At 41.7% G+C, this 17,629-nt stretch overlaps 1 protein-coding gene across 5 annotated transcripts in view; it reads left to right on the top strand.

Moving 5' to 3' along the window:
* The first annotated feature begins 205 nt into the window (after positions 1-205).
* The window catches only part of ESR2 (estrogen receptor 2 (ER beta)), a 73,606-nt gene continuing 56,182 nt past the window's right edge, over positions 206-17,629 (top strand). For 3 of the 5 annotated variants that reach the window (XM_011961970.1, XM_011961971.1, XM_011961972.1), the window contains exons 1-2: positions 10,173-10,624; positions 13,426-13,598. In XM_011961970.1, coding sequence (XP_011817360.1) covers positions 10,263-10,624; positions 13,426-13,598 — 535 coding nt within the window. In that variant the 5' untranslated portion in view covers positions 10,173-10,262. Of the gene's footprint in view, positions 581-10,172; positions 10,625-13,425; positions 13,599-17,629 lie in introns of those variants that run through there. The other 2 variants (XM_011961969.1, XM_011961967.1) reach the window with 1 other exon arrangement.

The raw sequence follows: 17,629 nt of genomic DNA, 5'->3' as shown, positions 1-17,629 counted from the left end.
CTTGTTCTCAGGCCCTACTACAGACCTCTTAAATCTGAGACTGGGGCTGCGGGGAGCGCCATCTGTGCGCCACTATCCTTGGGGGTGGGCCAGGAGGCGGCTCGAGGGTGCTCCCACTTTGGGGTCACGCGCGGCGCCGGGCGCTCCTGAGACCGCCGGGCTCGGTGGTCACGTGGGCTCAGGCACTACTCCCCTCTACCCTCCTCTCGGTCCTTAAAAGGAAGAAGGGGCTTATCGTTTAGTCGCTTGTGATCTTTTCAGTTTCTCCAGCTGCTGGCTTTTTGGACACCCACTCCCCCGCCCGGAGGCAGTTGCAAGCGCAGTGGTTGCGAGAAATAACTGCCTCTTGAAACTTGCAGGGCGGAGAGCAGGCGGCGAGCGCTGGGCCGGGGAGGGACCACTCGAGCTGCGACGGGCCCCGGGGCTGCGGGGCAGGGCTGGCGCCCGGAGCCTGGGCTGCAGGAGCTGCGCTAGTTTTCCTCAACAGGTGGCCGCGGGGCGCGCGCCAGGAGCCCCCTAATGCTGGAAAAGCACGTGTCCGCATTTTAGAGAAGGCAAGGCCCGTGTGTTTATCTGCAAGGTAAGCACCCCTTCGCTCGAGATGTCATTTAATTGTCTCATTTTGTTTGAAATCCTGCGGTGAGAAACCAGTCATGTTGAGAACAATAAAAGACCAAAAAACGGTCACCAAAACCAACTGTCTTGAAAGCTACTGGAAAGATGGAAAATGTATGCTTTGATTAAATGTCTTCATTCAAGATACCGGCAAGTTAACTTATTTAGTTTGTGCTGTGAGCTCTGGGTTGCTTGTGCTAATATGAATGTCTGAAAAACTTTTTTTTTCCTATGGTTTTCCTCGATGGATTTCCCCACTGCGGGTGAAATGACAGTGGAGTTGAACACACTTTCTGATTGAAGTTTGAGGGCCTGGGAAGATGTACACGTCTCAGGCAGATGATAGGGGTTTTAAAATGTATTAATTGGCATTCCTTAGCCATATCAGCAAGCTGCGTTCCTCCTTTCCTGGGCAGACCAAGCTAAGCTCTATCTGGTCTCCTTTATTTGCTGAAGAGGAGTCCAACAACTGCCTTCTAACACCCTGCGTGTTATTCTTCTGGGAAGGATAATATTAAGTCAAGTGAATGTCATATTTGTGAAAAAAAACTTTGAGTGGATTTCTATTTAGGAAAATAAGGTTGATTTACTTTTACTTGCTGTTTAAAAAGCAGGATTGTGTTTGGGTGTGGTAGGCAACATTTTGAAGGAAAGAGTTTGCCTTATTTTGTTTTATTTCTAGTATTTACATGAGCATTCCATTAGAAAGTTTTACTTTTGCTCTAAGTTTCGTGACTCAGTGTCTAGTGAGGGGAAAGATGTTTGTCATTTAAAAAGTGAGCATGTGAAAGGAAAGACTTTTCTGAGAGTGTTGTAAAAAGCAAATGTAATGTGACTATGAAAAGAACATGAAACATCTTTGACTCCTATTTTTTCTGAAGAAAATGTATTTTGACATGAGTTCTAGAAGGAAACTAAGTTATCTGTTTATCAATAGGCATTAGAGTATACACCTTAGGATTGCATTTTACGTTCAAGCAATTTTTTAGATGAATTTCTGAAACGTTCTCATTTTAAAAGCCATCAGACCCTTGTTAACACTGAAGTCTTGCTCAAGACATAGAAGTCTCTGAAATCAATTAGCATGTTTAGGACACATTTTGTAGTGTTCTGAGGGATGTGAATAAATCTAATCACAGTTTGCATTTCTCAGAATGTATTTATAATTCAGAAAAGGTAAAATTTAGTAGCAAATTCAACTCATAACCATATAATTAACATTTAATAGATATTGAGATGTTCACTTTTAAGAATAAGACAATGAGATTTTCTTTAAGTGTGTATTGAACACATAATGATTCAAAATTCATCTTGTGATAAGTTTAGGTGATGTTTTGAGTCATTTTATAGAATATAAATGTGGATAAAATATAAAATACTGAAGGCTGAACTTTAAGTGTTTAATGGTAAGTTTTTGATAATACATCTAGAACCCTTGAGAATTGTATGCTTGAGTGTTAGATGTCATAATTCAGTGTCTAGCACATTGTTTTATATGTAATAGCACTTAAAAAAAATTAGGCTACTACAGTATAATTTACATACAGTAAAATTTAGCCTCTGTAAGTGTACCTCTATGAATTCTGACAGATGCACAGTCATGTAACCAGCACCACAGACAAGACACAAGACAGTTCCATCACCCCAAAAGTCCCCTTTGTACCTCCACCTACCCCACTGCCCCTGAAAATGACTGATCAAAACTACGTAATAAATCTGTAGTTTTGCTCTTTAGTATGCTTTTACTTAGACATATTTTCCTTCACTTTTTTTTTGAAAGAAAAACCTGTTTTTCCCTTTTTATAGGATGAGTCAGTTTGTGGTATTTTGAATTCTAGTACCTTGGGATAAATCAAGGCAAAGACAGTGCTACTTGCAAATGGGAAACTAGAGACTTGGACTAAGTGTTAAATTCATATAAGGCTAATAGATTTAGTTCTTAGCAGATTTAGATTCTATTGTGATTTAAGCCTTTGGTTATGGCATATATCATTAGTTATCCTGAATTGAAATACAAGGCCATTAAAAGTTATTTATATCATATTAGTAGAATGCATCATTCTGGTATAATCTTTGAATTTTAAAACTTCTATATTAAAAAAAAAAACTACTTTCATTTTACCTGAGATTAAGAAAGCTACCTGAAATTGCATATTATCAAATAGTGAGAAGCAGAAGAGGGTTTGAAAATGACAAATTGAAGACATTTAAAATGCAGAGTGATTACAATTGCTGAAGGTAAAATATTTATCTTCATAGGGGCTTAGGTCTGTACCCAACTTATTTGTAGATGTCAGGATTTTTAAATTTCTCTGCTCATGTCTTAAAGTCTAGATTTTCCTGGCAGGTAGAGATGCAAAATCTTTTGTAAACTAATAGCTTTCACTGTTTAATGCAGTATTCAATTCAGTATGCAGTTAGGAGCCTGTTATTGGTAGGTACTGCTAATATACGTATATAAAATTGATGTCTTTTTCGTTTTTCCTTTGTTCTATGAAAAACAGCCTGTATTTTAAATATGTAACTTACCTTGCATACCCAGTTACAGTGGTAGTAACTAGGATATGCAGAGTGGTAAGTTTATGAGGAACCAGCAAACTGGATAGTTGGCCTTCCTAGCTGGAATTATGACAGGTCTTGAAAATGAAGGGCACTTAGTGGAGAATCTTTGTGTGGGTGTACTTGAGAGAGGACAGGAGGGTTAGGGTGACCTGGAAAGATAGATTGCTGGACTTGTATGTTTCCTCAAAGCTAGACTGCAGCATTTTGTTAGTAAATTGTTGTGTGTTCTACTGTCAAACCCAGGCCTGGAAGGGGAGTTGGGAGCATTCAACCTAACTTCTGGATTGGCCGTGTCATCTTGAATCTCTTCACTCAGAATTCTCTCTAACCCTGTCCCAAATGAATATTTGAATTTGGTCCAGTTCCTACAGAGCATGGTCTGTGGCTGTTGTTGGTATTAGGCAAGAGCAGAGACTTGCTGTTGAGAGAAGACACTCAAGAAGACTGATGAACTCTCTCCCACCCCTGCCTTCGAGGCTTGGTCCTCTTGCCCTATTCAACCCCTCAAAACTCTATTTCCTATTCAACTAAATAAGCGCCAATTGGTTACTAGGAGAATTAGCTTTTCCTCATTTTGGAAGGAAGCAGGGTTTCCTGATGTACATGTTCTTCAGAATTACATGCAAATCAGTTGTTAATGATGAATTCTATGGTGATTTTGGAGTGTTTTATCTTCCTAATATTAAATTAATTGAGGGCCTTAATATTTTGTTTTGAAAGAATATATTTAAAAAGGCTGGGTGTGGTGGCTCACGCCTGTAATCTCAGCACTTTGGGAGGCCTAGGTGGCCAGGAGTTCAAGATCAGCCTGGCCAAATAATGAAACCCTGTCTATTAAGAATACAAAAAATTAGCTGGCCATGGTGGCTCATGCCAAAATCCCAGCTACTCAGGAGGCTGAGGCATGAGAATTACTTGAACCTGGGAGGCAGAGGTTACAGTGAGCGGGATCATGCCACTGCATTCCAGCCTGGGCAACAAGGCAAGTCTCTATCTCTAAATAAATAATAAATAAATAAATAGAATACATTTAAAGATAATCATTGGCCAGGTGTGGTGGCTCATGCCTGTGATCTCAGCACTTTGGGAGGCCGAGGTGGGAGGATTGCTTGAGGCCAGGAGTTCGAGACCAATCTGGGCAACACAGTGAGACACTATCTGTACAAAAATTTAAAAATTAACTGGGCATGATGGTGCATGCTTTTAGTCCCAGCTACCTGGGGGGTTGAGTTTGGAGGATCCCTTGAGCCCAGGAGGTCAAGGCTGCAGTGGGCCATGATCTTACCACTACACTTCAGCCTGGGTTACAGAGCAAGACCGTGTTTCAAAAAAAAGGAAAGCGAATAATTGTCAAACAGCTGCTTAGACACATCAAGGATGCTTGCTGCTTAAGAAATCTTTTAAAATCTTTTCCATGAAATTCCTTCTAGTTGCTGCTTTGTGAGTGTGAATTTTTTACTTCTGCAGGGCACACAAATGTGGGGCATTTGAACTGAATGCTTGGGAAAGTGTGATGGGCAGGTGGAAGAAGAATAGGGATGAGCTGTCTAAGTCCTCCTAGTCTGCAAGCTTGAGAATATGGCATCAGGAATATGTGGCATTTTGTCTGCACACACAGTGTTGGCAGGCTACCAGCAGCCCAGCTATCTGGACTAGGGGTGATGGATTTCTGTAGAACAGAAGTCAAAAAGTAAAATTAGGAGGCAAAAATCTTCAGGGTGGCCATAAAGACATTGCAACTTGTCTGGAAATTCCAACCAACACTGTATGTGTATCCAATGACATACCAATAGACTGGCTTCATCTTCTTGGATGTGTAATAATACCTTACAGAATTATTTCTTTTCTTTTTCTTTTTTTTGAGACGGAATCTCGCTCTGTCCCCCTGGCTGGAGTGCAGTGGCACGATCTCGGCTCACTGCAAGCTCCGCCTCCCGGGTTCCTGCCATTCTCCTGCCTCAGCCTCCCAAGTAGCTGGGACTACAGGCGCCCGCCACCGCGCCCGGCTAATTTTTTGTATTTTTAGTAGAGACGGGGTCTCACCGTGGTCTCAATCTCCTGACCTTGTGATCCGCCCACCTCGGCCTCCCAAAGTGCTGGGATTACAGGCGTGAGCCACCGCACCGGGCTGATTTTTCTTTTTCTTTTTCTTTTTCTTTTTTTTTTTTTTGAGATGGAGTTTTGCTCCTGTTGCCCAGGCTGGAGTGTAATGGCACGATCTCGACTCACTGCAACCTCTGCCTCCTGGGTTCAAGTGATTGTCCTGCCTCAGCCTCCCGAGTAGCTGGGATTACAGGCATGTACCACCATGCTAATTTTGTATTTTTAGTAGAGACAAGGTTTTGCTGTGTTAGCCAGGATGCTCTCGACCTCCTGACCTCGTGATCTGCCCACCTTGGCCTCCCAAAGTGCTGGGATTACAGGTGTGAGCCACCGCGCCCGGCCTCAGAATCCTTTCACAGACATCATCTCATTTCATCCTTAGAGCACTGTGAAAAGATACAGCACCAAATAGGTACCTGTTTCTACTGAAGAAGATGTGGCAGCTCAGGGAATTTGTGGATTTGTCTAAGATTGCCTGGTTTTCAGGCAGAGCTGGGGCTAGAATGACTGTTCTGCTCTGTCCATTGATAGAATATACATAAGAACAGGCTTGATGGTGGCTGACCTTTTTTTTTTTTTTTTTTTTGAGACAGTTTTGCCCGTCACCCAGGTTGGAGTGCAGTGGTGCGATCTCAGCTCACCGCAACCTCCACCTCCCAGGTTCAAGTGATTCTCCTGCCTCAGCCTCCTGAGTAGCTGGGTTTACAGGCATGCGCTGCCACACCTGGCTAGCTTTGTATTTTTAGTAGAGACTGGGTTTCTCCATGTTGTTCAGGCTGGTCTCGAACTCCCGACCTCAGGTGATCTGCTCACCTTGGCCTCCCAAAGTGCTGGAATTACAGGCATGAGCCACCCATGCCTGGGTGACTGATTTCTCTCTCTCTCTCTTTTTTTTTTTTTTAACGGAATCTCTTTCTGTCGCCCAGGCTGGAGTGCAGTGGCATGATCTCGGCTCACTGCAACTTCCGCCTCCCAGATTCAAGCAATTCTCCTGCCCCAGCCTCCCAAGTAGCTGGGATTACAGGTATACGCCACCATACTCAGCTAATTTTTGTATTTTCAGTAGAGATGGGGTTTCACCATGTTGGTTAGACTGATCTCGAACTCCTGACCTCGTGATCTGCCCGCCTTGGCCTCCCACAGTGCTGGGATTACAGGCGTGAGCCACCACGCCTAGCCCTGATTTCTTATTAACTAGATTTATAGTTGCTTTGATAAAAATCAGTCTAGTCTTTTTGGAGTGTCTTTCTGCCATTTCTAGGGCCAACCTTTTCCTTCTCCATGAATCACTGTCAATATTGGGAATTTTAAATACCTTTTTTTTTTATTCAAAAGCCATAGTATGTTCCCCAGCCAGTATGTTAGAACACCACGCATGATCCCATGTGTACAAAAAGCTTTCTGGCTGAATTCGGATGTGCCCTGAGATGGCCAAACACAGGGGGATGTGCTGGGGGAGTGAGAGAAATCTCTGGACAGAACACAGGGCTGTTCCCCACCCAGGATATGGACCAACTATTTTAGTTATGGTGACTAATTAAAGAAAAATTACATGCAAATAAATGAATAATTCTTAGAATCAGGATGTCTGGGTACTGGTTCTTTGGTTGGCCAGGTGAAATTCCATGCCAGGCCTAACAATTAAACTCTTTAGAGATGTTTTTTTCCTGTTGTACCAGAACATTGTACTGAGGCCATGTTTGAACATTCAAACGATGTGTTGGGAAAACGCTGCCCTACAATGTTAAATTAAATCTTTTGGGGAGTCTTTCCTTTGACCAGTTTATATCTCTGTTTTAGAGGAGGGCTTCTCAACCAGAATGGGTTTGTTGATTTATTTTGATAGACCTCTGGTAGAGAAGACCCCCCCGGCTTTTTTTTTTTTTTTTTTTTTTAATACCTGTTGTCCTGTCTCAGAGAACTATTACAATGGTGTAAGTTCATCATTCCTTCCCCTTATTATGGCTCTGCTTAGGAAGAAAAAATCTTTGCATTGGCTACCAAGTTCCTATCTATTCAAGATGCCACTGACAAAGAGTGAATCTGTGAATCACATGAATCTGGTATATCTGAAATATATCCAAACAAAAAGCACCTAGCCTTTTAATGACTCTCCAGAAGTCAGTTCTCTGACTGTATCATCCTTCTGGGGGTATGTGGAAATTCTACACAAGTCGATTGGTGATATGTTGAGATGTGAGATCTGTATTTTCTAAGCAAAGTTGCCATGCACCTGATTGATTGGCTAGGTGCATCCTGGCATTTGTCATTTGTTGGTGTGGTCTGATAGTTGGTTTCACCACTGCTGGGTACCTAGAGTCATCACATCCATAGAGACAGAATGTAGGCTGGTGGTTGCCAGGGGCTGGGGGAAGGGAGGAGTGGGGAATTTGTTTAACAGATAGAGGGTTTTAGTTTTGCAAGATGAAATGAGTTCTAGAGATTGGTTGCACAACAATGTGAATATACTTAACACTACTGAACTTTATACTTAGAAATGGCTAGGATGGTAAATTTTATGTTACCTGTATTTTAACACACACACAAAAAAAAAACTTTGGGCCAGGCACGGTGACTCACACCTGTAATCCCAGTACTTTGGGAGGCTGAGGCGGGCAAATCATAAGGTCAGGAGTTTGAGACCAGCCTGGCCAACATGGTGAAATGCCGTCTCTACTAAAAATACAAAAAATTAGCCGGGTGTGGTGATGGGCGCCTGTAATCCCAGCTACTTGGGAGGCTGAGATAGGAGAATCGCTTGAACCCGGGAGGCGGAAGTTGTAGTGAGCCAGCCTGGGTGACAGTGTGAGACTCCATCTCAAAAAAAAAAAAAAAAGAAGTAATGAGAGCTTACTTCAAGATGGCAGCAAAAGACAGACAGTGGAAAAAAGGCATTGGGAAAAAAAACCAACGTGCCTTGGTGATTAAAGTTAACTGAGTCAAGGGGAGAAGTCAAAGGTAACTATAATGGGCTTTTTCTATTAACACAAATAGGGAATGAGTGGTTTTGAGAAAGAAAGTGATGAATTATACCTCAGATATTATATTGTCTATTACTGTGGCCGGGCATGGTGGCTCACACCTGTAATCCTAGCACTTTGGGAGGCCAAAACAGGCAGATCACTTGAGGCGAGAAGTTCGAAACCAGCCTGGCCAACATGGTGAAACCCTGTCACTACTAAAAACACAAAAATTAGTGTGGTGGCATGTGCCTGTAATCCCAGCTACTCAGGAGGCTGAGGCATGATAATTGCTTGAACCTGGGAGGCAGAGGTTGCAGTGAGCTGATATGGCGCCATTGCATTCCAGCCAAGAGCGAAACTCCGTCTCAAAAAAAAAAAGATTTGCCTGTAATGAGCCAATACCCCCAGCTTTGTGCTCATTTTACATACAAAAATTATGTTGTTTACTATAGAGCAAAAATTGAAGGGCACATTCAAAACTGAGAGGTAGGCCAGGCATGGTGGCTTATGCCTGTAATCCCAGCACTTTGGGAGACCGAGGCAGGTGGATCACTTGAGATCAGGAGTTCGAGACCAGCCTGGCCAACATGATGAAACCCCATCTCTACTAAAAATACAACAAATTAGCCAGTCATGGTGGTGCACACCCATAGTACAGCTACTTGGGAGGCTGAGGCAGGAGAATCGCTTGAACCTGGGAGGCAGGAGGTTGCAGTGAGCCGAGATCACGCCACTGCACTCCAGCCTGGGTGACAGAGTGAGATCCTGTCTCAAAAACAAAAAAAAAGACAAAAGCAAAACAAAACCTAGAGGCAACAGATTGATAAGTGACACAGTTACACTGGTCAGTCTCTTCCGCTAATACCCATTGTCTTTCATTATTGAAGATTCATAATGTGTTTTCTTTCTTTCTTTCTTTTCTTTTTTTTTTTTTTTATATGGTCTTACTCTATCACCCAGGCTGGAATGCAGTGGCATGATCTCTCCTCACTACAACCTCTGACTCCTGGGTTTAAGCAATCCTCCCGCCTCAGCCTCTTGAGTAGCTGGGACAACAGGCACATGCCACCATGCCCGGCTAATTTTTTGTAGAGATGAGGTTTCACCATGTTGCCCAGGCTGGTCTCGAACTCCTGACCTCAAGTGATCCACCCACCTCAGGCTCCCAAAGTGTTGGGATTACAGGCGTAAGCCACTCACTTGGCCTCCGTGTATTTTAATATTGGTTGAGACTAGCCTTGCTCATTGATCTTCTTTTTTAGGGTTTACTTGGTTATTCTTGCTTATTTTTCCATAACAACTTTCATTTTTATTTAATCCTGTGTTATCTAGTTTTAAAGACTATTTTATAATAAATTTTCATGATTAAACTCTTGTGCTTAAACTGTTGATTAAACAAACAAACAAGCAATGAAGAGATGAATGAAGCAGAAAATGTGAGTTTCATGCCTCACATTCCCACTCCTCTGAGGTTAATATTTTCTTTTTTTTTTTTTTTTTTTTTTTTTTGAGACGGAGTCTTGCTGTCACCCAGGCTGGAGTACAGTGGCCAGATCTCAGCTCACTGCAAGCTCCGCCTCCTGGGTTCACGCCATTCTCCTGCCTCAGCCTCCCGAGTAGCTGGGACTACAGGCGCCGGCCACCATGCCCGGCTAGTTTTTGTATTTTTTAGTAGAGACGGGGTTTCACCGTGTTAGCCAGGATGGTCTCGATCTCCTGACCTTGTGATCCGCCCGTCTCGGCCTCCCAAAGTGCTGGGATTACAGGCTTCAGCCACCGCGCCCGGCCAATATTTTCATATATATATTTTCAGGATGTATTTGTAATCTCATACAAATGTGTGTATTTTTTTAATGAAAATATCTAAATTTTCATAGTTACACCTGTAGCTCTAACTAACTTGGCAATATCCTCTGTGTTTCTTTACAGCCATTATACTTGCCCACAAATCTTTGAGAACAGTATAATGACCTTCGTGCCTCTTCTTGCAAGGTGTTTTCTCAGCTGTTATCTCAAGACATGGATATAAAAAATTCACCATCTAGCCTTAATTCTCCTTCCTCCTACAACTGCAGTCAATCCATCTTACCCCTGGAGCACGGCTCTATATACATACCTTCCTCCTATGTAGAGAGCCACCATGAATATCCAGCCATGACATTCTATAGCCCTGCTGTGATGAATTACAGCATTCCCAGCAATGTCACTAACTTGGAAGGTGGGCCTGGTCGGCAGACCGCAAGCCCAAATGTGTTGTGGCCAACACCTGGACACCTTTCTCCTTTAGCAGTCCATCGCCAGTTATCACATCTGTATGCAGAACCTCAAAAGAGTCCCTGGTGTGAAGCAAGATCACTAGAACACACCTTACCTGTAAACAGGTAAGTCCAGTCTTCATTCTGAATTATAGTTCCTGGCCATTTCTCAAATCACTTTATGGTTTAGTGAGAAGGAAATAATATGTTAGACAAGGTCTTTATTTTATTTTATTTTATTTTTATTTTATTTTATTTTTTTGAGACCGAGTCTCGCTCTGTCGCCCAGGCTGGAGTGCAGTGGCATTATCTTGGCTCACTGCAAGCTCCACCTCCCGATTTCACGCCATTCTCCTGCCTCAGCCTCCCGAGTAGCTGGGACTACAGGCGCCTGCCACCACGCCTGGCTAATTGTTTGTATTTTTAGTAGAGAGGGGGTTTCACCGTGTTAGCCAGGATGGTCTTGATCTCCTGACCTCGTGATCCGCCCGCCTTGGCCTCCCAAAGTGCTGGGATTACAGGCGTGAACCACTGCGCCTGGCCTAATTTGTTTATTTTATTAATTACTCAAAACAGAGCACTCAAAACACAGGATGCCCTGTTCTATTCTGATACTTTAGTTCTCATTAAAAAGTGGTATGTGTACATCAGTGTTGTGGGGAGAATTTGCTATCATGACTATTGTCTTTATATAGTAAAGACTGAACTTAAGTCACTCTTTTTCTTTTTTTGAGACAGGGTCTCGCTCTGTCACTCAGACTGGAGTACAATGGCGCGATCTCGGCTCACTGCAACCTCCACCTCCTGGGTTCAAGCGATTCTCATGCCTTAGCCTCCTGAGTAGCTGGGATTATAGGCACATGCCACTATGCTTAGCTCTTTTTTTATTTTTATTTTTTATTTTTAGTAGAGACAGGGTTTCACCATGTTGGCCAGGCTGGTCTTGAACTCCTGACCTCAAATGATCCACCTGCCTTGGCCTCCCAAAGTGCTGGGATTATAGACGTGATGAACAACTGTGCCTGGTCTGAACTTAAGTCACTGTTAACGGAGTTATTTGGATTTGAAAAATGAATTTTTACTTTACTTTCAGTTTTAGAGTCGTCTTATAGTGAAATCACAATTTAATGTTAATGACAAATTGTTTCCAGGATAAAAGTAACTGTGGCAGTATTACAACTTAAATGAAATTCTAGACATGCAAAGCCTGAAAAGACAGATGATTGATATAAACTTTTTAACCATGAACTAAAATAATAACATTATATAAAGATTGGTGGAAAATATTGAAGTATAGGCTTCAGTTAACATTCCCTGAAGTTATAAAGGATATGTGTACTCTTTAAATGCAAGGTAATGTTATGGGTTATTTCCATCTAATTATTAATATTTCTAATGATAATAGGTATGAAGGGAAGGGATGGTATAGTGAGAAAGGAGAGGGGGAGATAAACATCTAAAACAAAGTACTAAGGGCATATTGGATATTGAAATTCGTTACTTTCAAATATTATCATAAAACTTTGAGACGGTAACATTGCACCATAATTCTTTTTTTTCTTCTTTTAAAAACATTTTACTCATTGGTAAAATAAAGAAGAGAATATAAACATTGTGGATAACTTTTTTAAAGTAATGGTTTTTTTTTTCTTCCTTCTTTAAAGGAAGACATATTTTGTTTCTGAGCATGAATTATAATCAAAGTTCTGCTAATTTTGGGGCAAATTAATCCATGATATAATTACCTTCATTTATAAATCAATAATACCTTCACCATTCCCTTTCTAAAAGAACCACGCCCTGGCAACATCAGGAACTAGCCAGGTGTGTTTGGGGCCTGCCTGGGGCTCCCTTGCTAGACTCTCTGTTCCTTTATGAACCTCAAGCCCCTGCTTCCTTCCAAGCCTTTCCAGGCCAGGCACTTGCTTGTTCTCTCTTCTCTTCTCTCTTCTTTTTTGTCTCTCCCTTTCTCTTCTCTTCCCCCTTTTTCTTGTCTCACATTCATCTCAAGGTAACTTAAAGTCCATTTGCTACTCCTCTTAAAATTATTTTTATTTTATTTTTTTGAGACAGAGTCTCACTCTGTTGCCCAGGCTGGAGTACAGTCGTACAATCTTGGCTCACTGCAACCTCTGCCTCCCAGGTTCAAGCAGTCTTCTGCTTCAGCCTCCAAAGTAGCTGGGATTACAGGTGTGTGCCATCATGCCTGGCTAATTTTTGTATTTTTAGTAGATACAGGGTTTTACCTTGTTGGCCAAGCTGGTCTCGAACTCCTGGCCTCAGGTGATATGCCCACCTTGGCCCCCACAATGTGCTAGGATTACAGGCATGAACCATTGCTTCCGACCTGAAAGTTATTTTAAATCTAGACCTTTATCTGAAATTGCAGAGAGTGAGATGTTTGTTCTCCATTTAAATGGGAACCTAAAATGTCTGAAGGGCTGCTTAGCAATGCTGTTGGGAATGACTGATGTTTGAAAGTGGTTGTGTGCCTTCAGGCCCATCCATGCAGTGTTTGTGAACTCTAGTAACTACAGAAGACCAGTGCATATCCTGCCTGTGGTTCAGACCTGTGGGTAAGATTTGATCTAGCCACTCCTTTCATTACACTTAGAGATGGACCCCCCACCCCATGGCTATGACTGGTCTTCTGCAGTGACAAATGCTCATCAGCATCACGTGGATGGGCATAAACTCACCTACCCACTTTCAAACATTAGTCATTCCCCACAGAGTGGCTCTTTGTAGATATGATATCAGTATCAAAAGCTTTGCTCTATCAGATTTCCGGGAATATATTTACCATGAACCCTGGAGGAAAAAGAGATTAAATTAGGCAATGTCCATGCTATTTTTTTTTTTTCCCCTAGAAAGCCCTTTTTTCTCCTTTTATGCTCTGTTCAATGGATATTTTCTTTGCTCCCTAGAGAGACATTGAAAAGGAAGGTTAGTGGGAACCGTTGCACCAGCCCTGTTACTAGTCCAAGTTCAAAGAGGGACGCTCACTTCTGCGCTGTCTGCAGTGATTACGCATCGGGATATCACTATGGAGTCTGGTCGTGTGAAGGATGTAAGGCCTTTTTTAAAAGAAGCATTCAAGGTACAAGAGAATTGTTAACTGCTTTAGTTTCCTACTTTTGCTTTCAAACAATTTTGCAGAGATGACTTGGCAGAAATGTCACCACTGGTCTGTTTGGCACACAAAGTATTTGATGAGCAGTTCAGAAGATCATGTGTGTTTGGGAGTGGGTTGGGTGATGGGGTGGAATTGCAGATTTCTACCCCAGAACCCCAAGATTACACAGCCAGCTCGAATGGGTCTTACTGCTCTTTCACTCACATGGGTGTTGGATAGAAGGCGTCGAGTTACAACCTTGTAAAGGTGTCTCTTGGAAAAAATGTGCTCACAAGGAGTTGCAAAGATTGTTTCTTTCTTTTACTTAAATTTACTATATAGCATGCTTAACAGTCATGATGGTGGGCTGGCTCCTGAGGAAGAGAGAATAAACACATTTTATGGAAATGGTCAGAAATCAGGAATTCAGCTGCAGTGGACTTGGAGAATTGATCTAGACACATTTCTTCCCCTAGGCTAGGAGGGTCTCAGTTCACGATCGCCTTGTTTTCTGAGCTGGGTTTAGATTATTTCCCTAACTTTCTCTAAATTCCTTCTGGACTGTTTTTTGTTTGTTTGTTTGTTTTAATCAACGTGTTAATGAAAAGAATCAAACTCTGTAAAATATTTGAAGAGATTTATTCTGAGCCAAATATGAGTGATAAGTGGCCCGTGACACAGCCCTCAGGAGATCTGAGAACATGTGCCCAAGGTGGTCAGGCCACAACTTGGTCTTATACATTTTAGAGAGACATAAGGCGTTAATCAATGCATGTAAGATGTACATTGATTCAGCCTGAAAAGGCAGGACAACTGAAAGCAGGGGCTTCCAAGTCACAGGCGATTCAAAGATTTTCTTGGTTGGCAGTTGGTTGAAAGAGTTATTATCAATAGGAAGCAATGACTGGGTTACATTAAGGGATTGTGGAGACCAAGGTTTTATCATGCAGGTGAAGCTTCCAGGTAGCAGGCTTCAGAGAGAATAGATTTTAAATGTTTCTTAGGGGACTTAAAGGGTCTGTTCTATCAGTGATTCCAAAAGGGAGGAGGGTATAATGAACCATATCTGGCTCCCTCTTCCCATCATGGCCTAAACTTATTTTTTGGGTTGACTTTGTAATGCCCTTGGCCAAGAGGAGGGACCCATTCGGATGGTTGAGGGGCCTTAGGATTTTATTTTTTGGTTTACAAACTTCAAGTTGCGCACCCCTGATTTCAAGGCCAGTCAGCCCATCTCCCTGCGTGTCCTTGCTACACTCTCTCTCCCTTGCCAGCCCTGATTTGTTGAAGTCACTTTCTTGCTTACTCTTTTTTTCTCTTTTTGCCTGTCCCTCAATCACCCAGGCAACATCCTACGTTTCCATCTGAAAGCTCCCTTCCTTTTTCTATCAAAGCCCCACCTCTTTGCTCTTTGCCAGTTAAGAAAAGCAGCACTGAGGGAATTCATAGTGTGCAAATGGCAAATAGCAATTTACTAAATTAACTCATCCACTGATAACTCTAGATTAAGAGGATGTTTTACCTCAATCAGAGAAATACTGATAGAATCCAGGATATGGTGAGGAGTGAAATGTTGGTAAAGAGTCACCTTCCTACCTGTCCCCTGAAATTCACCCTGTATGAATGGCAGCCTCTTTGTCCCGGATTTTATACTTATTAGCTCTGTGACTTTACCTCCCAGCCTATTTCCTTCTCTGTGAAATGGAGATACTCATAGGGATTTTCTAAAGATGAAATGAGGTTGATTGATATGAAAACATATTCAGTGCTCAAATATTTTATTTGTGACAACTATAACAGTAGATTATAAGGCCAGGTCCAGTTCCCTGCTATATGATAAGAACAATCTGGATTTTCTGAAATTCTGAACTTGATATGATGACTATTTTCTATCTTGCTGAGGTTCTAGGATTTTACCCCTTAAGAACGTTTGTACCTATTACTACTAACCGTATCTTTTAAAAGGAGATCCTTCTTCTTCTTCTTTTTTTTTTTTTTTGCTGTTGGGGAAACATCTGTCTGCTTGAAACATCTTTGACCCCTGAGACTACAGCTAATAACAGTTGAAAGTAAATTTCCTTGCTTCTCTGTGTTGTTTCTTCCTTCCTGCTGCATCAGACAGGAATGTCAAATTCTAAATGTGCAAAGAGGAAAGAGTTAAAGCTCTTACAGTTGTAGTACATAAAAGATCCTTTCTTTCCACTGCAGTAACTGAAAGTGGTCACTCATTTTTTAAAATTGTCTCAAATAGGCCAGGACGGTACAGTACTGAGAAATTCCTTGCATTTTTTTCTTTTCTTTTTTCTTTTTTTTTTTGAGACGGAGTCTCTCTCTGTTGTCCAGGCTCAGTGCAGTGGCACAATCGTGGCTCACTGCAAGCTCCACCTCCCGGGTTCATGCCATTCTCCTTCCTCAGCCTCCCGAGTAGCTGGGACTACAGGCACCTGCCACTGCGCCTGGCTAATTTTTTATATTTTTAATAGACACCAAGTTTCACCGTGTTAGCCAGGATGGTCTCGATCTCCTGACCTTGTAATCTGCCCGCCTCAGCCTCCCAAAGTGCTGGGATTACAGGCGTGAGCCACCGTGTCTGGCCCATTCTTTTGTTTTTTTATGATTTTGAACTTGTCTTGCTAACTTGATTTATAAGCTAATTGACCATATCTTAGTCATGTGTCTGTCACCTTCACTGTACAAATGCACTGGAAGCTGTGTTGTGCTTGCTGTTCCACTGATACTTTCTTGGCTTCCTCACACAATGAGTTGCCGTCAGTCTTGATAAGTGCTGCTGTTTCTCTCCTGGGTTATGGAGCACAGACGAAGGAGGTCATAGGGAGAGAGACCTCATCACTTTGTCTGGTCCAGATGAAGGCACGGCTTATTTTTCAAGCTTATCCTTTCCTTTTTGTTCTCTTTCCTGTTAGTGTTCCTTTAACAAATATTCGTTGAGCACTGTACTGGGCTCTATGGATACAGTGGCGAGCAAGACAACAGATTACAGATTCCATGAGCACCAGGGTTTTTGTCCATTTTGCTCACCAGTAGGACTTAACAATTCCTTGCATATGATTTTTCAAAATTAATTGGGCTTATACAGAGTTCTGTATCCTTTTTCACTTAATATTGTCTTATAAGCATTTCTGTTGTTAAATTTCCAGAGACTTTTTTCACAACTGTGTAATATTCTATCTTATCAGATTTATTTAACTCTTTATTGTTGAAGACCTTATCAATTATTTTCAGTTTTTTTAAACAATGCTGTGGTTAATTTATTTGTTCATGAAGTTTTGAAAAAATCTCTAATAGTTTCTCTGGATATATTTTTAGAAGAAATCTATGGGATCAGAGTATATTAATGTTTGAAGTTCTTGACATGTTTTCAGGTGTTCAAGTCTCGAGAAGGTTGTACAGACTTGCTCTTCTGCCAGCAGCATGAGTGTCTCTTTTACCAACCTCTTGGTAGCATTGACTCTTATCAAAAAGAAAAAACCTTGCTACATTGGTATCTTTTGGTTTTAATTTGCTTCTCTTTATTAGTGCGGTAAATGTTTTCTCATCAATTTATCTGCCATTTGTATTTTCTGTTTTATCTTTTTTATTCAGAGCTTTCGCCCATTTTTCTGTGGGGTTCTGACATTTTCCTTTTAAACTGTGTGCTTTATATATTAACCTATTATTACATGTATGACAAATATTTTTTCCACTTGACTCTGATTTTGACATGCAGAAATATTTAATCTTTAAATAGTCAAATATGACCAACTTTGATAGTTTTGTATGTAGTTTTTAAGCCTAAAAAGTCCTTTCACACCCAGGCATTATATAAACTTTTGCCTATGTTTTGTTATTTAATAGTTTGTTTTTACATTTTATTATTTAATTCAAAAGGAATTTATTTTGGCATACTGAATGAAATAATCAAATGTGGCCGGGCGCGGTGGCTCAAGCCTGTAATCCCAGCACTTTGGGAGGCCGAGACGGGCGGATCACGAGGTCAGGAGATCGAGACCATCCTG

This window comes from Colobus angolensis, unplaced genomic scaffold (genome assembly GCF_000951035.1).
Source record: "Colobus angolensis palliatus isolate OR3802 unplaced genomic scaffold, Cang.pa_1.0 Scaffold57, whole genome shotgun sequence".
In the NCBI taxonomy this organism is placed as follows: Eukaryota; Metazoa; Chordata; class Mammalia; order Primates; family Cercopithecidae; genus Colobus; species Colobus angolensis.
The sequence above is the reverse complement of the archived record's forward strand: the minus strand, read 5'-3'. Positions and strand labels throughout refer to the sequence as shown.